General features: G+C 42.9%; 1 protein-coding gene across 1 annotated transcript; it reads right to left on the bottom strand.

Annotated features, from left to right (window-relative positions):
- Nucleotides 1-7,798: 7,798 nt before the first annotated feature.
- LOC144520239 (uncharacterized) lies at nt 7,799-17,678 on the bottom strand. Its single transcript, XM_078253903.1, has 4 exons — nt 17,515-17,678; nt 11,364-11,487; nt 10,531-11,021; nt 7,799-8,609 (listed from the first exon to the last, which is right to left on the bottom strand). Exons 1-4 carry the CDS (start codon nt 17,655-17,657, stop codon nt 8,537-8,539), a joined length of 831 nt encoding a protein of 276 aa, XP_078110029.1. The 5' UTR covers nt 17,658-17,678; the 3' UTR covers nt 7,799-8,536.
- Nucleotides 17,679-22,753: the final 5,075 nt, after the last annotated feature.

Below are 22,753 nucleotides of genomic sequence, written 5' to 3'. Positions count from 1 at the left end.
ACATGCTTATTTCACAGATGAGAGGAAAATGTTATTTTAATTCAATGGTGGTTTACAGTTTAACACCTAGTTTAGGCTTTTTCAACGTAAACTAAAGCCACACTTTAGAGCGCCGCTTACTGTGCTTCATGGCTACAACACAACAAGCGCCTGGAAGTACGGTGGCCGCTAAGGAAACCAAAACTTACGCATGTAAAATTTGGAATCGATGATCGGATTTGAAACGAAATTTCCCAAACGATTCCAAAACAAAATTACAATTCCATTGGCACCGGTTCTCGATGCCCAATCCTAGTCCTGTTTATGTGTATAAAAGGTGTATACAGGCCACAGTATACTCGCTGCCAATTCCAGTCTGGCAGCTGTAGAAACACATTATATCAGGACTCGAGCTGAAACACAAAGCTGTGCATTGGCTTCAGCCTCCGCCGTGTGTACAGGCTTGCTGGCCGAGCTCAGATTCTTCTACACCAGCTGCCACTGCGTGACCATCTGCAGCCGGGCGAAAATATCATGTGACCGGTTGCTTGTGCTTTCTTGTGGAAATGTGTCTCCATTTCCATTTTTAGGCCCATCGTGTGTTTCCATCTCCGCACTACGACTGGCTTTACACGGTGCAACTACAGCTCAGTGCAACTTCAATTCTTCCATTGTTTCTTTGCTTGTATACGTCCAATGACATGACTAAACTCTCTCTGCAGTCAAAAATCATGTTAAAATGATAATCAAATGTATTGGTAATATTTAGGGCTGTCAAAACTAACATGTTAATTAAGAGTTAACACAAATTCCTTTTTCGTCCGATTAACGCATGCATGTTCTGTGATTCCTCTCCGTCGTTTGGGAAACCAGGAAGCTGCAGCAGTAACGTTGTGGACAGTGTGCCATCTTGGCGACTTTCTCACTAGATTTAGCAACTTTTCAGACCCTCTTAGCGACTTATGTATATTGTAAATTCATCCCCATCAGAGACGAGATCCATAAACGGGACTGGATGGCTAGCAGAAACAAAACTCCTTGAGCAGAAATGGATAAATAAAAGATTCTTTTAAATGGCAAATTGAGTTTCAAAACCCTTCCAGATGATTCTCTCCACAAGACTGAAGTTATTTGCATGTACTGTTGATTTGAACTGAGTTACCACTGGAGTACGTCCAGTCTCAAATATTACTTCAAGTGCCCATATTATGCTCATTTTCAGGTTCATAACTGTATTTTAAGGTTGTACCAGAATAGGTTTACATGGTTTAAGTTTCAAAAAACACCATATTTTTGTTGTACTGCACAGCTCTCTCACTGCTGCAGATCCTCTTTTCACCTGGTCTCTGTTTTAGCTAGAGTGAGACCTCTTTTCTTCTTCTTCTGTACTATCTTTGATTGCACTCGCACATGCGCAGTAGCTCAGATGTAGATCATGTCAGCTAGCTAGCTCCATAGACAGTAAAAGAAAGGCTGTTTCTCCACCTTCAGTCAGTTACAAGGCAGGATTAGCTGGGAGACTTCTAAATGAGGGCGCACATGGAAGTAGTTCTTTTGTAGATTATGGTGAACTTGTGTGTGTTGTAGCAGTGCTTTGCTATTGAGAATGAGGTAGCATGCTAGCGTTAGCATTAGCGTTAGCATGCTAACGCTAATGGCTGCGGTCAGCCAGCTCGTTTTGTGATGTCACAAGCCGTGCCGATTTTGACCAGCTCACCCAGAGACTGAAGGCAGGACACATTCAGAAACCGTATCTCACTCAGAACAGCATGGATGGATTTCTTTCAAAGTTTGTATGCGTGTGGAAGCACCAGAGACACAAAAGAACACCCCAAATCCCAGAAAAAGTGTTTTTTTCATAATATGGGCACTTTAAGCATTAAAAACTGGAGAAAAAAAATCTCTCTTTTAAAGTTCATTTAGAACAGATAAAAAATGTGCCATTAATCACGAGTAAACTATGGACAATCATGCGATTAATCCCGATTAAAATATGTAATCGATTGACAGCCCAATATAATACTGAATATAATATTGGTATTTCTGAAAGGAATAAAAGCAGGTGTTTAGAGATCCATCAGAAATGCTCCGGGCCGGTGCACTTGTTCGACCGACAGGAGCACAGAGAGACAATGTAAACTAATTTGCACTGGTAGCTGTAGTATACAGACTGACTGCATTTTGTTAGCAGTGGTGGTGTTGAATAATGAAAATAGTGTCAAGAAACCAAAAGGTAGAAAATAGAAAACTTGTTATGTCTCTAAAGCACAGGTCATGATGCAGCTAAGTCATTTCAGTCGTACGTTTCCTTTCATTATATTCTCTCATCACACAGAGAGGAATACAACGCTTCTTTACTTATTTTAATGCTTCTACTCAAACATTTGGTTGGTTGGTATTTTTTTCACTTCAAATTGAAGTAGGCGTTCCACATAGTCCTCAAACAATATAATTGAGTTAACCGACAGACATCAACTACAATTTGTGATGGCATTTCTCATCATTTTAAAGACTTAATAACTTAATCTACCAATTGTTTTTGAGTTATTAATCGATTTTGATAATTGAAAATAACAACCCTAGTTCTGTCACCTCCCAGACAAGTTTCATCCTGAACCATAAATGTGACCCAGTCGACTAAATACTTACTCTAACTTGAGTCAAGTGGTCAGTTTTCACGGTAGTTGTGTCAGGTTACCACGCTGGAGGATAATCAAAACCCCAACCGAGAGTTTAACTGTTGACTCGGACACGGGCCTAGGTTTTAAAAACAGCTTTCACGCTGCGCCACAGGTATTGAACAAACCAGGCAAATGGAAAAACTCCAGGAAAAACTGCAATAACAATCCCTGCCAATTTCTACTCTCCACGACTTAATTTCATACCGGTCCATGTCCAGACCTATTGTACAGTCTAGGGATGCCAATTTAGATTTTTGTTTTCTTTTTCTGACCAATAGCCGACTCGCGTTAACCGATCATTAGTCTACATCCACGACGTTCCAATTCCGGGATTGCTCCATTGCAGCCAGAAATTCTGTTGGATGTCACTCTTTTCGGCCGGATGTCCGTCACCTTCCCCTTTCTTTGTGTTGGAAATTTAAACTCCGGTGGATCTCTGCACGGTAAATCCAGACAGCTAGCTAGACTGTCCAATCGGAGTTTTCTGTTGCACGACTACAACACGTTCACGTTCCACCAAAACAAGTTCCTTCCCGAGGCTATTTTGCAGCGGCACCGTGGCTCCGTCCGGCATTTAGCACCGCCCAAGACGATTGTGATTGGTTTAAAGAAATGCCAATAAACCAGAGCACGTTTTTCTCCCATCCCGGAATGCTCTGTGGACTAGACAGACCCTCCTCCGCAGCGCTGTGGAGGAAGGTCTGGCAAAGCAAGTCTAACCAATCATTAACCGTTAACCGACAAGCAGTCAACAGAGTCCCAGTTCACCCAGCCGGAGGCTCGGACACACACTCGCCGCGTTTCGTAGACAGCTTGAGACTTGTGCGGGTCGCGCAGCCCCGATGTTCTGCGCATTGTGTGGACACATGCAGCCACTGTTCTGGAACCGCTTGGGCGACCGAAAACAAGTCTGCAGTTGTCCGCGGAGCACTTCGCATCCACCTGCGAGGTTGTCATCTGTGTGTCTGCCTGGTACACTCTGTGTGTGGGACGGCCGATTTAACCCGCCTGTCCTCGTCGATATAGTGGCATGTGTCACATAGCTGTCTGCTGGGAGCGCCATCCAGCAGAGAGCCACGGACTTAGCAGAGCTTAAAACACAAGTTATGTGAAATAGATTGTATAGCCTATTTTTCTTTTACAATGCAAAAAAAAAATTTTTAATAGGCTACCGTGTTTATTTTTGTTTTAATATCGTGTTTAACTGGTGAATGAATGAATTAATGAATTGTTTATTTTCATGTCTGGCGGCTTACTCGGCCCATCCTTTATAGGATTATTCAGACACATTTTAAATAAACACTTTCCTAGTGCTGACACAAAACAAAATATGTACATAAAGGGTATAAGTAGGGTACTAACAGTAAGTTAACATTTCAACAAAAAAACCTTTCAGTGATACTGATAGTATTAATCTGTCAACGGTTAAACGGGTTAATCAGTAACATCCCTACAGTCCAAAATGTACGACCATGTGGACTGTACGTGCCAAGAAAGACAGAAGTGTAGTAGAAACAGAACCACATGTGGATCTGCTGAGCGTCTTTGGACCGGTCTGCCTCCTTACAGCTGGAACACACCACGCGCGGAAGTGTAGCGCAGATACGTGCCTGATCTCTATATCTCCGATAGGAAGAGTGGGGAAAACTGTAGTAATTGTACAGTGTGTGTGTGTGTCTGTCCGTCCATCCATCCATCCATCCATCCATCTCTCCATCTCTCTCTCTGTGTGCCTGATCGCGTGTCTTGTTGTGAGAATTTATTTTGAAATGTGTTTATTTCGGTAAAGTATCCGGCTGCCCTGTGGTCTTCCTGTATGTGATTACCTGCCTGGGCACATGCTCACGTATCGCGAATAAATAGAGGAGACGCCGGAACTATCACTGCAGCGCGCGGGCCTAGGCCCGGACGCTAGCGATACTACAAATCCCACTATGGCCACGCCAAGACCCGCCCTTCAGTAGCATTTATTGGCCAGGCATCCTAACCTTAACCACTCGAGGTCAAATGATTAACCCCAACCAATCGAGCTGCTTCGTAGGGCGGGTCTTGGCGTGGCCATAGTGGGATTCGTAATTTCGCCGCCCGGTGTAGCCGGACAGATTGGATAACGTGCGCTGAAATAAAAATAGCTGCGCTACGCCGCGCTTACACGTGCGGTGTGTTCCAGCTGTTAGTGTCAGCTACAGGGCTGGTTAACAAAGCTCAGAGCTTTCTGAGTACCGACTGAAATGTATCCATAACTTTGACTATTTGAAAGTGTCAAATGCTCAATCCGATTCTTAGTCTTGTTTGTTTGAATGATTTCGTCACACACATCTTGATCTAAATCAGGAAACGTTTCTAACTTCAGACTGTATTTTATTCAGACCTTTTCTTTTTACAAAGTTTTTTATTATTTAACATTGATGCATTGAGCACTTTTGTAAAATGAAAAGAGTTGAAGCATTGACTCTACTCCCCCCAAAACTAAAGTATTGACAATAAGTACTGTTTTGGTATTTGTACTGAATCTTGAGTTTTCGTGTTTGCATTAATTTAAGACTATCTCAGTTAATACTCGTCCCGATCAAGAGGTGCTCTTTCTTTCTCCCCCCAGCTGCTGGTGCAGAGTTTGCACAAGCCAGGATTTTTTTTTTTTAAACTTCATGCAATGCCACCTTTATACACAGCAGGCAAACATATTTGTAACCAAATTCAGGAGCCGTGATCTGTTTAAAGGCTGGGATCTAATCAAACACACGCACTACACATCTGAATATGTGTTTGATAAATAATCATCAATAACTTGGATATAATGACTAAGTATAATGCAGCCTTTAAAACCAGGAAAAGACAACACGTGTCATATTAAGATTATATGAGATTACAGTATCCAAAATTTAGGACGACATCCAGCCTCATATATCGATATAATATCAATATATTGCCCAGCCCTGGATTAAAGTCAGACAGAAAGAACCATAGATATAAAACAATTTTAAGTTTTATATCTATGGTAAGACCTCGCCTCTGAAGTGAGCTTGGTGTTCATCTCTACGTCGGTGTGCTTCCGAGGAGAAAGAAGAGCTCTCGATTGGCTGAGGGTTAGCTGATGAAATCTGAGCCGTGCTAATTTGATAAGCACATAATAGGATTAATTAGCTGATCCTGAGTCAAATGGTCTCAATGAGCTGCAGGGCCTTTTTACAGGCAGGGGAGAAACCGACAAGAGAGGAGAGATAGTGAAACCGTTCCACAGTCACTGATTAGTCCGCCATGACGCACGCACACACACACACACACACACACACACACACACACACACACACACACACTTCAAGAAGCTAGAAATCACTTCAACATTGGAGGAAGCTTCCTCTTCCAACCCCCCTGAACTCCATGCCATTTGCTGAGTTTTTATTAATGCCATGTTTCGTTGATCTATTTGCCCACACGAGGGGCATTGTTGTTTTTCTCGAGGGACCAACGGATGAACTGAAGAGTCCATGAAACCACTTTACAGAACAGCGAACAAAAAGAAAGAGAATCTTTATCTGAACATAAATGAACTCGGTCCATGATTTTGGTTCTAAAATACTGCTGGTTGGATATGCTTCATTTTGCTTCACCGCATCTTTGTAAATATGTGTAATTATTAAAAATGATACTGGTTTTCCGTGAACTGGGTGCTTCTTTTGCAGAGGACGGCAGAAAAATCTTTGCAGATGCTACAGTTTTTTGTGTGTGTGTGTGTGTGTGTGTGTGTGTGTGTGTGTGTCGCCTGGGAGTTGGCCTCACACATCTTCACAGCCCCTGATCACCTCATACGTTCATACTGGGAGACTAGTAAGTGCATTAACCAATATTCATATTCTAACACCATTTCCTGTGTTTATTTGAAACAGACTCAGAGATAATAAACTTGAACTGTTTACTAGAAATGAATATTTAAACAGTGTGCATTGGAGTCTTTACTCCGTGCACGTATGAAGAGAGCAGAGTGCAGATACATTAGCGGTCCCTTGTGCAAAATACCTCTGCTGTACGGATCTCGCAGCATTTGGAGGAAGTCAATTAGACAGAAAATGTATCATTTTAAATACGACAGAAACTACGCACTATAGCTTTAACACGATGTATCTTGTTTTATTAATCATCTTAACACAAATGTTTAAAAAATAAATGTTTAAAAATAAGAATTGTGGTTTTAGGGGGAGTTACCCTCTGGAACTGTTACTTGAACAACAGCGTAATCCATCCACCCAGTACTGCAGCTGTGCAGTGTCTCTGGCTATAGTGCAGCCAGATGTGGTCTGTGAGAACAGCTGTTGCTTTTGGTCTCTGTACAGATACTATCAAATGTGACAACCCCGCTGCGACAACACTTCAGGAAGCTGCCCGCAGTCGCTGCACCCAGCTGCTCTTCACAGAGAAATAGTTCCAGCACAAAACTCCCCCAAAGCCACAGATCACACTCAGAATAACATGATCATCATGACATCATTTTAGCTTGAAATCAATCATTTATTTCAACAGAAATGTAGGGCTGGGCAATATATGGATATTATATCGACATCGATATATGAGGCTAGATATCGTCTTCAATTTTGGATCTCTAAATATCGTGAGTGTTGTCTTTTCCTGGTTTTAAATGTCAGTTTTTCAACTTACCAGACTGTTCCAGCCGTTTTATTACTTTGCCTTTACCCACTTAGTCATTGTATCCACATTATTGGTGATTATTTGTCAAACTCTCATTGTGTTAATATTTAGTCCACCCGACAATATCGACATCGATGTATTTGGTCAAAAATATTGTGATATTCGATTTCTTTTCCATATCGCCCAGCTCTACAGAAACGTAAAATAACACAGTGGCTTGATATATTTCTGTGAAAGCAGCTTTGTTAAGAGGAGGATGTGGCCCGGTTCCATTTGGGTCTCTCTCTCTCTGATAAGGCCAGGCTGGATTGTCTTATCAGTTTGCGGGTCGTCTCGACCAGCTGGAAACAAAGGCATCAGAGGCCAAGTGCACACGCTCAAGTGGAGCCAAATTATGGATCGAGTGTCTAAAGAGGATAACCTGACATATGACGGCAGGGAGTCCTCAGACTCATTTTGACCAGAGCTTCCAAAGTGCACCTGCTGTCAAATAAAAAAAGGAACCCTCTTTCATAACGTAGGAAAGTGCTTCCAAGCTTACAGGGTTTTTTTTCTCCAAAGAGGTTATCATCCTGGTTCTCTCCCCTTGAGGTATGACCCAGAGTAGTCTATATCAACGATGTTTCATTTACGGGATTGTTCCACCAGATGTTCCTCATTTTCGGCCGGATGTCCGTCACCTTCCTCTTTCTTTGTGTTGGCGTTTATGAGGACTATGGTTAACTGCTCCTCAGATCTCTGCAGGCTAAATCCAGACAGCTAGCTAGACTATCTGTCCAATCTGAGTTTTCTGTTGCACGACTAAGGCTACATTTAGAACTTATATCCGTTTAAACTAACACGCCCAAACCGCATGTCTCATCAACATTCTCTTATACTGGGCATGCGCGTGCCGGGGTAAACAGGAGGCAGCATGTATACTCATTACAAGCAATTGTGATGGGTTGAAAAGATAAACCAGAGCCCGTTCTCCTATCCAGGAATGTTGTGTGGATGGACCTTCCTCCGCAGCGCTGTGGAGGAAGGTCTGGCAATGCGAGACTACACCCAGCGTGTCCAGGAGCCTCTCTGTCAGTGCACAGCCCGGGTAAGCTGTCAGTGAATGGTGAGTGTTCTGCGTGCAACCTGCTCTCTGGGTGTTTCCTTCATACGATACAATCCTGGAGTGTGTGTGTGTGTGTGTGTGTGTGGCTGCTTCACCTGGACAGCCGCCAGCCAGCGTCCCGTCGGCCTCACCAGGTCATGTCCACGTTCACCTCGGACAGACACTGGGCCAGGTGGCCGTCACAGTCCATCTGGGTGAACCTGGAGAGACGGGAACAAGGAGATATACTGTCGGTATGGACAGACAACACACTCTCACTGTGTGTGTGTGTGTGTGTGTGTGTGTGTGTGTGTGTGTGTGTGTGTTTCACACAGGGTAAAAACAAATTCAATATTTCGGTGCAAATAGCCAAACTGATCACATCCAGCATGTAAGTTCAGACCTGAGGCGTGTCTCAATTCAGATCCTTTCGTGTAGTACACAGCGTACACTAGGCGTGTCACGATATTGATTTCAAATCTGACTACAGCAGAGTGGTACTTCTATGTAAAATGTACATTTGTATAGTTTGGTGTTTGCCATTTCAATCGCAAACGCTGCAGCTTCTTCGCCCGCCATAGTTACAAGTTTGAAAAATACGTCAGCGGTCCTGTAGCTTCCGCTCCGTAGCAAAGATGGCGAGTAGTTTCCAGCTTTCCGGGTACTCGTAGTGCTGCATTTGACCATACTTTCTCAGTGTGAACGCACTATGTACTCAAAATAGCAGGTGTGTAATAGGGCTGCCCAGTATGAGGAAAATGATTCATTGTGCAGCCCTAGTGTGTAAGTACACAAGTGCAGGATGTAAGACACAGCTCTAGTTTAGTTTACTGATTGTTTGTCTGAGTGGACAGACAACAACAAGAGCCATGCTAGCAGCTCTGTGAGGCTGTAATAGACACAACCGTGCTTTATAATAATAATAATAATAATAATAATACATTGGATTTATAGAGCACTTCTCAAAGTCCTCCATGACACTTTACATAGGATACAAATACAAACCAGCAGTCAAATGAGGTGAGATTTAAGGGCCTTTTTGAAAGCTGTAGTAGGTGCTTTAGAAGGGTATTATCCAAGATTGGAAATCTCTGCGTCTGTGAACGGACCTCAACAGTTTGATCACACTACAGTTCCTATGGCAAGCAAGGAAAACAAAACATGTTGTGCTGTCACATTTTTGGGGGGTTTTTGATATCAGTCAGTCATCTGTCTTTCTGACTCTAAAACAGCTCTGTATTTGGTTGGTGGTACCAGTTCCCAGGTTGAACCCGGGTAGACGGACAGCTACAGCGAGGCAGCCGAAGGAAACGAAGGGCTACTTTTTGATAGCTTTGCTAACGAGGCTACTTGTGCTGTACTCAAGGCCGTATTCAGAGAACTGATACAGTGTCGCTGAGTCAGCCTTGGTACCAGAAAAAAAAACAAAATGTCAATTATAACTCTCTTGAAAAGCTGTGATTTGTAAAACTTCCTCAGTAACTTTCTCAAAGCCTTGACTTCAGTAACATATGTAAGCTTTTTTTTTTTCATTTTATCCTTAGAAACCTTCCTGATTGTGTTTTATTTGTCTGACTGCATATGAAAATAGAATAAATGAGTTGGATTTTTTTTAAAAAGACGCTAATGAGGCCACACACCGAGGAAGAGAACCAGGAAGAGGAAAACGGTTTTGGCTACCTGCGTAGTACCTGCGTGTCTCTACGACGTGTAACGTTAGACAGCCAATCAGCAGCATTATTAGAGCTTGGTAGAAGTATGCTGCATGCTTATTGGCTCGCTGACGCTGGTGAGATCTACTCCTTAGGAGTGACGAGGCATTTTTCGATACTCGATAGTAAGGAGGCAATTCGGTCGGCGCCTAAAAAGTACTAACTGGGTACCCGGCCCTAATCATGATGTCATTACCTTTCAAATTAGGGCTGCAAAATATATCTTTTTTTTTATCGTCATCGCAATATCAACAATCGGTATCAGAACATCTCTAGCTGCGACATATCACAAAAGACACAAAAAAGAAATGTCATTAAAAGAATGTCATTTTCCTCATATGGTGCAGCCCTATTTCAAATGATATATAATACGCGTAGGTTTAAACATTTTTAATACATTTAAAAACAAATTAAAACCTAAATCTCTTACCCAACAGGGAAGTCCAGCAGGCACATGGGGCAGCTTTGAAGCCCGGCCCCTCCTGCTGCTCCTCCATCTCCTCCGACACTACTCTGCCCCTCCTCTTCCTCTTCATCCTCCCCCTCCCTCTGCCCCTCCTCTTCCTCTCTATCCTCCCCCTTCCTCTGCAGAGGAACTCGGCTGTCAGACACTTTCGCCTGGTCCGTGTCGACCGGTCCGGTCTGTCGTCCTCTCCCCCCCTCGTCCCCCCCTGCCCTGGAGGGTCCAGCTGCCGGCCCCTCCCAGCCGTGGAGGGACGGCCGCGGTCTTTGGCCGCTGCGAGAGGACAGCTGTCTGTCCGCCGGGTCCAGGACGGGTTCCGTCTGCACCGAGAGCTCCCGCGGGGAGGGGCTGGGACTGGACCAAGTCCTCGGAGAAGGTGGAGAGGGTTCGGGGAAGGGAGCGACGTCTTCGCTGAGTTCACACCACCGCTGTTCACCGGACTTCAGTGCTGTGGGTCTCTGCAGCGACGCGGGGGGAAACAGATGCAAGACTCAACGCCAGCAGCATCGGAATTGAAAGGAAAAGGTCTTACATCTTAGGACAGATGGTTAGAGCAGTATGTTGTGGAGAGTGGGCTGGTTGTAAGCGCTACATTCATGAGCTCTGTAGTCACAAAGTCACATCCATAACCGGACGTTAATGTTGTGAGAACGATAATGCCAGTTTCTTTTTCTTTTTTTTTCGCAGCCCACTCACTCTGTGTGTTGATGGGAGTCTCTCCTAATGTGAGTCTTGTTGTGAGTTTCAGCATATTCACTACAGGAAATGTGTATAATGTGGTACACTCAACAGTAACATACCGCTGTAGATGGATGTGGAAGGTCAGGAACCAGGTCCCGGTGCTGATTCTCCAGACACGGCAGAGCACACAGTGCCCACAGACTCTCCACAGCCGGCAGCTGCTTGCTGGTCCACCACACTGACCTGTAAACCAGATACGACACACTCAGCAGGGAACGGGGTGCAGTCTTACCCCGGTCACGTGAATAACACGTATACATGAGCGGGGAAGAATGACGGGAGTAACTCTACCTCTGGTACAGTAGGTGGCGCTCTGCCAACGCACAACTGGCTTTTTCTTCCGGTTGACCTATGTCTCGCATTGCCAGACCTTCCTCCACACCGCTGTGGAGGAGGGTCTGGCTAGTCCACACAGCATTCTGAGATGGGAGAAAAACGTGCTCTGGTTTATTGGCATTTCTTTAAACCAATCACAATCTTGGCGGGGCGCTAAGTGCCGGACGGAGCCACGGTTTGGTGGAACATGTGTACGTTCTAGGGGTGTAAGAAAAAATCTATACACTTGAGTATCGCAATATATTATTTTTTTATTTAAAAAAAAAAAGATATTCATGTAAGACAGTGGTTCATGTTTATGTTGTGTTTAAACCCCCTACTGCTGCTGAGATGCACCACTAGTGTCCTTTAGGGGTGGAACGGTACACTGAAGTCACGGTTCGGATCATACCTCGGTACAGACATCACGGTTCGGTACAATGGAGGGAAAAGCAAAAAAAAATGCAGAAGGCAATTTTTTTTTTATTGTGCATGTCTCAGGCTGTACCACCTAGTGTCATCCAGTCTCTCCCCTGAGCTAGCTGCAACAGCCTGAAGCGTATGAAGTAAGATGTAAACAGCAAACAATAAGTAGGCTACCCCACATCATCTCCAGACTCCATCTGGAACTTGTAAACAAAATAAGACAATCAGCTAGTAGTGTGATATGGGAGACAAGCGCTGCTCTCATATGTGAATGCACAGAGCAGGGGTGTTAAAAGAGCAGCTTCGGTTACACACATAGACAGTATATAAGAATGGACCAACAGATCCCGTTGTTCTGGAGGACCGTAGACAGTATATAAAATGGACCAACAGATCCCGTTGTTCTGGACGGAGACCAGTGAAGGATATTAGAAGCACTTTTCCGGTGAGCGCTGAGCGTTACTGCACAGCCTCCAACTGAGAGAGACAATGTAAATGTGACGTGAGCAACCTGTCTGAAAGTTGTAAGTCTTCTGGTAGCTGTGCCAAGAGAAATCTCAATCATTCCCAATCTTGCAGAGACGGAGAGCGTAGGTATATGTAAGGAGATAACATAGGCACAGGCTAATTCTTGCTAAGTAAAATGCTAGTTAACATTAGTAATTACACTTAAACAGCTAATGTAAGTTGAAACTGCCTGCAAGCTTCTCCTGTACTATATGGTAATTCCTCTACTAGCTATGCGACAGTAAGTGGCGTGGTTATGACACAATCGTTAGCCTATTTTTATAAAAACGTCTGCTACGGAGCCATAACGTGAGATACAAGGTAATGGAGCCTTTTATACATTGTCGTGTTGCTTTAGAAATAAACAATGGACAAATAGAGTCTTTAAATGCTTCAGATGTAAAGTTATTCGCTGTCAAAGTGACGTCAAAATGAATGGCAGTCAATGGAATGCTAACGTTGGGTGATCGCTTTGTAGCATCAAAATGGCGCCATAGGAGGATCGAGCTCTGAAGCGACGCTTACCCCTTTGGTTACACAGAGCAGTTGGCGAATTGTGGCGTTAGCTTCACACGCTAACGGCGGAGCTAACAGCTAACGGCGGAGCTAAAAGCAGAGCTAACAGCGGAGCAAACAGCGAAGCAAATGGGCCTGGAAGCCATTTGTGGTCGAGGCAAGAAGGGATACAGCTACAGCTACATCCGTGTTTGGTTGTATATGGAAGGGACTAGTTTGCTTCGTGTGGACTTACTGGACCGACTCGACATGTAGGCGGACCTTGGGAGCTTCAGAGCTAAGGCGGGGCTACAGATTAGGTGTCTCTAAGAAACGTAAATTCATGTACCGAACCGAGACACCCGTACCATTTCGGTTCAGTACGAATACATGTACCGTTCCACCACTAGTGTCCTTGCCTAACAGTGCCTAGCAGTGCCTGACTTTTTGCTAGAAGCAATGTAGCTATTGCTGAACGTTGGCCTACTTTAGCATATAAACATCAGCTTACTAAGAACCTGTGAACCACAATTCCAAACTGGCAGTTGATTTTCTGTGTACTGAATTGTTTACCTAAAGTTAACTTCTTTTCTTTTATGCACATCATGTCTTTTTTTAAATATTAGTTTTTCTAAAATTATACTTTAAAAAAATCCCAATATATCGCCTTACGCACAGTATCGAAATATAGTGCAATATATTGAATCGTGACCCATGTATCGTGATACGTATCGTATCGCCAGATTCTTGCCAATACACAGCCCTAGTACGTTCAAAAGTTGTTTTAGTCGTGCAACAGAAAACTCCGATTGGACAGATAGTCTAGCTAGCTGTCTGGATTTACCCTGCAGAGATCTGAGGAGCAGTTAACCATAGTCCTCACAAATCCACCGGAGGTTAGAACGCCAACACAAAGAAAGAGGAAGGACAGCCGGCCGAAATGAGGGACATCCGATGGAATTTCCGGCGGCACCGGAGAAATCCCGGAAATGAAATACTGAAATTAAAAAGACAGGGAGCTACTGTCTTTCTAAACTATCTTTTTAATAAACTGTCTGTACACTTACAAAGTTCTCAATGCTTCGGTTAACATTTAGGGACCCTCATTATGCTACCATTGAAGTTTGGTGATATTTTGAGCCTTTTTAGTGGTATAAATAGTGATTTGTTTTTACTTTCCCTGTGCCCCGAAAACTAGCGTTTTAAGCTAATCAGCGGTCCGCGCTAGCTTCTTTCAAGCTCCAAACGCATTCGATTAGCATGAAAACATGTCCCAGAGAGCGACAGAGTGGGTACACATCTGTTACTAACCCCTAGGTTCATTTTGCGCTGGAATTGTCCTTTAAGGTGTATACATGCAGGAAAACCGCGGTTACTGAAGGATTTCTCTAGGTCTGTTAACCCGGTTATGGCAACTCTGATTTTAACAAGGGTACGGTGTTTACATGGCGTTTGAGAAATCAGGGTACTGCCTTAACCCGAATACAATCATTTTTTCTGTCTGTTTCACACAACTACCACTGCACTTGTTTTCTCTTCTCTAAATAAAACCCCCGCCTTTCCTTTACAACCCCTCAGCCAGCATGTAGCTCTATCACAAGACATGTGCTGAATGTCTGAAGAGTTTTTTCTATCAAGAGTTTCCAGAAAAAAATTGATTTAATTTTCCAATACCCAATAGGGGAGAGCAGGATATGATGATGATGATGATGAGTTTCCCACTCCCCTTTTTCAAAATGATTTTGTATGCATTTTAAATCCGTCAATGAAATTATTTATGAAACTGCTCTTTGATCTGTTGTCTGCTTGTGTAACTAACAAGTAGTAGAGAAAGAAATGTCGGTCCACAGTTTTATAAAATGGTTAAAGGCAAAACCGTATGAAGTTATGTGCTACACAAGTGCACAATGTCCACTTTGTGTGTATTCTCCTCTAGTGCAGGTTGTGTCAAATGTTGTGTAATTAATTTATGGTATGGCTGCTCCACATCTGACTACTCTGCGGTGTTTTTACTTTACTTGACATCTATCAGCGTGTTCCCATTTAGTTTCCATTTGGGAGGAAATTCTCCTAAAAGCTGTCAAGGAATTTTTTCCCCCCCCCATCTTGGACTTAGCCTTAAAGCAGCTACACACCGGTCCGATAATCTGCTGTTGGACAGTCTGGCAAGGTCGGTGACTCGAGTCTGGTCGGTGTGTTCCGTGCCGTCGTCCGTTGGAGGGGCCGTCGGCCTTCATTTTGGCCGACCTGACATGCTCAGTCGGAGACAGGGCAGTCGGGACTCACCCGGAAATGGCGAGCGGGATGAGCGTGACTAGAGTCTCTCAAACTCTGACGAAAATCTTTTAAACTGACCTTTGTCGATCTGAAATGAAGACAGATTCAGCAACTGCACGGCCTGTTTCTCTCTTAAAATGTTTTCAGAAACACGTTTCGGTGAACTATTTTAGTACAATATGAGATCGTATTCTGAATAAGTCGCCAATAATGGCCGTTCGAAAAATCCAAAATGCGGAAGCAGCAGCCAGATCCACGTGACGCGTTCGTCCAATCAGCTGCCGGTTTTCATTTTTTGGGCGACAATACAGATTAGCGTCGCCTGCTGTTATGGAGACGTATTACATCTCGTCGCTTTGCTGTGTTCAGAGGCACTTTTTTTGACCAACTCGGGGAGACTGATCAGTCCAACTGCCTTTTCTGCCGACGGTCGGCCGTCTGGTTGGTGTGTAACTGCCTTTACACTAAGTTCCGACTTTATTATGTGAACCTGTGCAATCTTATATAACAGCCCTGCAATAAATCCTACCTTTTTTTTTTACTTATTTATGTTACATTTTCGTTGGCAATGTGTCAGCGAGGCTCTTACCAACCAGGGGTGTAACGATACATAGATCTGGATTGATATATCGATTTAATGATCAACAATCCAAAAATCATCAATGCAAAGTGAAACTATCGATACATATCTGTATATCACCTTTAAGTTGCACTTTTATGGGCGCCTGAGTAGCTCACCTTGGTAGAGCAGGAGCCCATATATAGAGCTTTACTCCTCGACGCAGCGGCCGCGGGTTCGACTCCGACCTGCGGCCCATTGCTGCATGTCGTTCCCCCTTTACATGTCTCTCTCCCCTTTCAAGTCTAAAGGCAGTTACACACCAACCAGACGGCCGACCGTTGGTAGAAAAGGCAGTTGGACTGATCAGTCTCCCTGAGTTGGCCAAAAAAGTGCCTCAGAACACACCAAAGCAACAAGACGTAATACGTCTCCATGACAGCAGGCGGCGACTCATTCAGATTACTATCTCATATTGTACTAAAATAGTTCACCGAAACGTGTTTCTGAAAACATTTTAAGAGAGAAATAGGCCGTGCAGTTGCTGAATCTGTCTTCATTTCAGATCGACAAAGGTCAGTTTAAAAGATTTTCGTCAGAGTTTGAGAGACTCTAGTCACGCTCATCCCGCTCGCCATTTCCGGGTGAGTCCCGACTGCCCTGTCTCCGACTGAGCATGTCAGGTCGGCCAAAATGAAGGCCGACGGCCCCTCCAACGGACGACGGCACGGAACACACCGACCAGACTCGAGTCACCGACCTTGCCAGACTGTCCAACAGCAGATTATCGGCCCGGTGTGTAGCTGCTTTAAGCTGTCCTATACAAATAAAAGGTCTAAAATTGCCAAAAAATTATCTTAAAAAAAAAAACAAGTAGCACATTTATTGAAATTCCCATAATACCACAATATATGATATTAAGTCATTTCATTTTTTAATGAGTTTGAGGCCCTTGAATTGAAGCAAATCAAAATCGTATCGTGGCAGACTTTGTGATACCAGCAAATGTCGTCTCGTTGTCCAAACAATCGATGTATCGTATTGCGATACAATTTATGATTTACTAACTCAATTTGTTATCTATTATATAATCTATTATTAACTCAATCTGGTTGTAACTTTGTGTTGCCTGATCTGAATGCTGTGGCTCCATGGTGCAGCCTAACCAGGTTGCATTAATTCCCTCGTGAATTTCATATCCATGAATGCAGCTTTAGAATTAGTTGCATTTAAAAACGAGCTCGACCATTATTTAGAGTCTGATCTGACATACTGGACATATTGTCAGGATGCCACAGTCTCCCCCTTCTCTCTGCTGATTCCTCACGTATATATCCACCTTTGTCTTCATAAAAACTCAGTTTTTCGGGTCGGCAGCTTATAAAAACTTAAGTTATGGGTTCTTTACATTGTTGGTACTTCATATCACCACACAGCAGGTTGTTGTTGTTGTTGTTTGCTAGCAGACGGAAGAGACGAGGAGAAAACCTTGACGCAATACAAATCAATGGAGAGCGGAGAGTTACTTTTCCCTACGGTGGGGGCGGGACATGAATGCGCTCTGTCTCTATGGTGACTTTACATAGCTCCGTGAACACTGCCACGGTAAAGTTAACCGGAGGAACACCCACCTCCCAGTCTCTGCCGTGCTCCCACTGGAGAACAGTGTTGTGTGACTCCTCTTCGGTGTTCCCCGCGAACCCATTCCCGGCTGGACATCTTTGACAGACGGCTTGTTTCGTTTAAGTTTAGACTTGGAAGATGTTTCAGCCATGATTTCAACATCTTCGACATTTCGCGCTAGTGTGACGAACGGGAACTTCCTTCTTCTTCTCTCGGTTCAAACTGGCGGGTCGCTGACGTACCGCCACCTACCGTCCTGGAGTGAAGTGTGTACGTCACAATCAGAAGAAGGCGATAAGGAATACAAAAAAATACAATAAAGAGAAAGAATGTTTTCACACTCCGTGCGTAAAATCATGGAACGAGCTTCCAGAAGAAGTTCCCCTTCAATTCATTCTTTAAGAATAGGTTGGATGCATTGTATAATTATAAATAATTAATTTATAATATATATAAAGCTTGTCATTAATTTATGTAACTTATTTATGAATTATTTATGAATTGTTAGAAAATTTCAATCATGAAATGAATGTGTTTTCTGAAAACTACAATGTTAATATATATATATATATATATAGATAGATAGATAGATAGATAGATAGATATACATTTGTTTTGTGTCTGGAATAGAGGATTTTATATCCTGTACCAGAAATTATTTCAATACATTTTAAATAAATTTCAATAAATAAAAAAATTAATACAGAAACAAATATTTACAAAATAGCTGTTTATCATGAAAAAAAAAGGCTAAATGGGTTGAGTGCAGAATGTGCAAAAAATAAATAATAGTAATACATCATCATCTTCTTCATATAGCCTATGTTACAGTGCAATACAATGTGTTCAACATTTGCTTTAACTCCACAGTTTCCACCCTTTCACTGTTCCTTTTCCCCTGCACAGACATAGTGCCATTGAACCTGTGTGGCCCTATAGTCTCGCATTGCCAGCTCTATCTCCACAGCGCTGCGGAGTAAGGTCTGGCTACACCACACTTATGGCGCTTTTCCATTACATGGTACCTGCCATTACATGGAACTTGTTTTGGTGGAACATTTGCAGCCTGCAAAAGAAAACGCCACATGCAATATTAAATGAAGTTAACTGTTCACACAATACAGTAACGGGAGCTATTTCAATTAGCTGGATACATTAAACCTCATTTGCTCTCGCCATTTGTATATCATCCACAGCTCCAATCGGTCCCAAAACATCCCAGTTAGATAGTAAATGCCGGGCGTAAGCAAAACTCGAATTTTGAGCATATCAAATACTTCATTTTCTGCATTCTGATGAATTTTTCTTCCACAATTTGTGCCTTTTCTGCATCAAGTTATGGTGCAAATGTCTTTATTTATGTAAAGATAGTTATTATTAGATTTTTTGGGGGGGGGGTTGCACTGGCCAGTTTTGATTATTGGGGGGCTGTAACCCCCCAATCCTCCCTGTAAATTACGCCTATGCGTAAACATATTCTTTGTAAATTTTTACAATCATCCCCTGAAAGAACCAACAGGCCTGCCTTGTTGCACCATCCAAATGTTCTTCAATACTTGCCATTTTCAGCATATATATATATATATATATATATATATATATATATATATATATATATATATATATATATATATATATATATATATATATATATATATATATATACAGGTGCTGGTCATATAATTAGAATATCATGAAAAAGTTGATTTATTTCAGTAATTCCATTCAAAAAGTGAAACTTGTATAATGTATACATTCATTCCACACAGACTGATATATTTCAAGTGTTTATTTCTTTTACTTTTGATGATTAGAACTGACAACTAATGAAAACCCCAAATTCAGTATCTCAGAAAATTAGAATATTGTGACATGGTTCAATATTGAAGACACCTGGTGCCACTCTAATCAGCTAATTAACTCAAAACACCTACAAAAGGCCTTTAAATGGTCTCTCAGTCTAGTTCTGTAGGCTACACAATCATGGGGAAGACTGCTGACTGGACAGCTGTCCAAAAGACGACCATTGACACCTTGCACAAGGACGGCAAGACACAAAAGGTCATTGCTAAAGAGGCTGGCTGTTCACAGAGCTCTGTGTCCAAGCACATTAATAGAGAGGCGAAGGGAAGGTAAAGATGTGGTAGAAAAAAGTGTAAAAGCAATAGGGATAACCGCACCCTGGAGAGGATTGTGAAACAAAACCCATTCAAAAATGTGGGGGAGATTCACAAAGAGTGGACTGCAGCTGGAGTCAGTGCTTCAAGAACCACCACGCACAGACGTATGCAAGACATGGGTTTCAGCTGTCCCATTCCTTGTGTCAAGCCACTCTTGAACAAGACACAGCGTCAGAAGCGTCTCGCCTGGGCTAAAGACAAAAAGGACTGGACTGCTGCTGAGTGGTCCAAAGTTATGTTCTCTGATGAAAGTACATTTTGCGTTTCCTTTGGAAATCAAGGTCCCAGAGTCTGGAGGAAGAGAGGAGAGGCACAGAATCCACGTTGCTTGAAGTCCAGTGTAAAGTTTCCACAGTCAGTGATGGTTTGGGGTGCCATGTCATCTGCTGGTGTTGGTCCACTGTGTTTTCTGAGGTCCAAGGTCAACGCAGCTGTCTACCTGCACACAGTTAAGGACCATGGTATCCCTGTTCTTAATTGGCCAGCAAACTCGCCTGACCTTAACCCTATAGAAAATCTATGGGGTATTGTGAAGAGGAAGATGCGATGCGCCAGACCCAACAATGCAGAAGAGCTGAAGGCCACTATCAGAGCAACCTGGGCTCTCCTAACACCTGAGCAGTGCCACAGACTGATCCACTCCATGCCACGCCGCATTGCTGCAGTCATTCAGGCAAAAGGAGCCCCAACTAAGTACTGAGTGCTGTACATGCTCATACTTTTCATGTTCATACTTTTCAGTTGGCCAACATTTCTAAAAATCCTTTTTTTGTATTGGTCTTAAGTAATATTCTAATTTTCTGAAATACTGAATTTGGGGTTTTCATTAGTTGTCAGTTCTAATCATCAAAAGTAAAAGAAATAAACACTTGAAATATATCAGTCTGTGTGATGAATGTATACATTATACAAGTTTCACTTTTTGAATGGAATTACTGAAATAAATCAACTCTTTGATGATATTCTAATTATATGACCAGCACCTGTGTGTGTGTGTGTATATATATATGTAGCATGCTAGCTCGAAGTTTGTTGTCGTTTCCAGAAGCCAACAGAGATTGAGAACGGCGACACACGTTGAGGGAAGATGAGGGACAACCGGTGCGTGTCAGGCAATTATCACGGAAATGTACTTCCGTTGATCCAGACTAGTGTTACCCGGTCTTGATTTCCTCCCTTCTGCTCTTCTCCTTGTAGCACTTTAATGACTGCCTTTTGTATTTTGTGATACCTGGTTTCTGTCTTCATCCCAGTGGTGTAGTCTACGTGATACGCAGGTATACGGAGTATACCCACCAGGAAAGGTCAAGGATTTCTGTATACCCGATACCGTTACGTAACGATGATTGTTTTGTGAGAGTACTTTCAAACTTACGTTCATAAATTCACCCCCGCCTAGGAACAACAACACAGTTGGTGGTCATTCTCTGCGCAGATTTGAAATGAACTCATGTAAATCACTAAAGTAGATACAGTATATGAAACAAAAGCAAATTTAGACTACACTCTTTCAGTGTTTTGGTAAGCCTGCCCCTGAAGCTACACTGCCGCTTCAGATGACACTGCAGCAGACGTTAACGTTACAGAAACTACAGAAAATGAGCCAGATGAGGCTGATGCTTTACGCGGTAATGTTACCAAAAAGCCATGGGGTTGTTGCTCTGGGACGGGCGAGTCTAATGCTGGTGGTAAAAAATTACAGTATACTCACTACAAAAAACTAGACTACACCACTGCTTCATCCCACTTTTTTTTTGCCACACCTCCATTCCGTTCCTTCTCCTCTGCCAAGTGGTATTGGCACATTTTATTTTGTAAGACTCTTTTTGCGAGCAGATCGGCCCTCGTCCCCTCTCACCCCCCTCGTGTGCTGCCTCCTGCCTGGTACCTGTTTTATACCGTCTATGGCTGGGACAGAACTGCACATGTACTTGTGTACCTCTGTGTAGTCTTCCTAAGCATACTCAGGGCCTGAAATGGGCCAGGACTTACCAGTACTGAGTAACAGCTGTTTTTTTGTCCACGAGTACCCTTCATTTATTCATTCAGCCTTTATTTGGGGTGGCAGTAGCTCAGTCTGTAGGGAGTTGGGTTGGGAACCGGAGGACCAAAGAACGGTGGTGGACTGGTAGCTGGAGAGGTGCCAGTTCACCTCCTGGGCACTGCCACGGTGCTCTTGAGCAAGGCACCAAACGTCCATCGACAGCTGCAGCCCCCTCACTCTGACATCTCTCCATTGGTGCAGGTACTAAGTGTATTTCTCGAAAGATCATTGAGGGGCGATTTACAATCTATCTAGTAATTAATTACAACGACAACAACTACAACACAGAAAAGAATACACCATCATAACAAAGATGAATAGGCAATAAAACAATAGTGGAAAGCAAGTACGAATAGAAGTTTGCAAGTTTAAAACCAGATTTTCTAAATTGTCCAAAAGGCACACGTGAGTTTGATCTTAAGAAAGTGCTGTAATTAGTTCCAGGGTACTCAGCTCAGACCTTACTTCTAATTGTTATTAACAGTATTATTACTAGGCTGATATTCATCCCAAAATAGGCTATAGATATATGATGATCTTTTTTTTTGGGGGGGGAGCAAGCAATTCTATGTAAAATCTTGAATTTAGTTTTCCTGTTTATTCCTTCCCTTAGTGCTACTTTTATAATGTGTTCTATTTTATTGCCTATTTTATTATTTATGTTCTGTTCTAATTTAAACATTTGGAAGATCTGTTTATACACCGATAATATTGAATGTTTACACACTGTTTATGCTGTGTGTATTTGGTATTACTTGTTCAATTGCTGTGATGTGATTTGCTGTATTGTTGTAATGTGATGTGTTCATCGGGGGAGACCAAAGGTGATTTTCCAGCCTTGGCTGGACAATATAGCTGCATTCTATTCCTTCTGTGTGTGCAGCACGGAGGAGGCTACAACCACATTTCATTATGCAATCCTTTTGTATATGACAATAATAAATCCTTGAATCCTAGGATCCTTGACTCCTTGAATATTGAAATGCTTGACACCATAACTGTGGACGCAATTCACATACCTTG

The sequence above is a fragment of the Sander vitreus genome, chromosome 7 (assembly GCF_031162955.1).
Source record: "Sander vitreus isolate 19-12246 chromosome 7, sanVit1, whole genome shotgun sequence".
Taxonomy (NCBI): Eukaryota; Metazoa; Chordata; class Actinopteri; order Perciformes; family Percidae; genus Sander; species Sander vitreus.
Note: the sequence above shows the minus strand (reverse complement) of the source record. Positions and strands in the feature narration are given on the sequence as shown.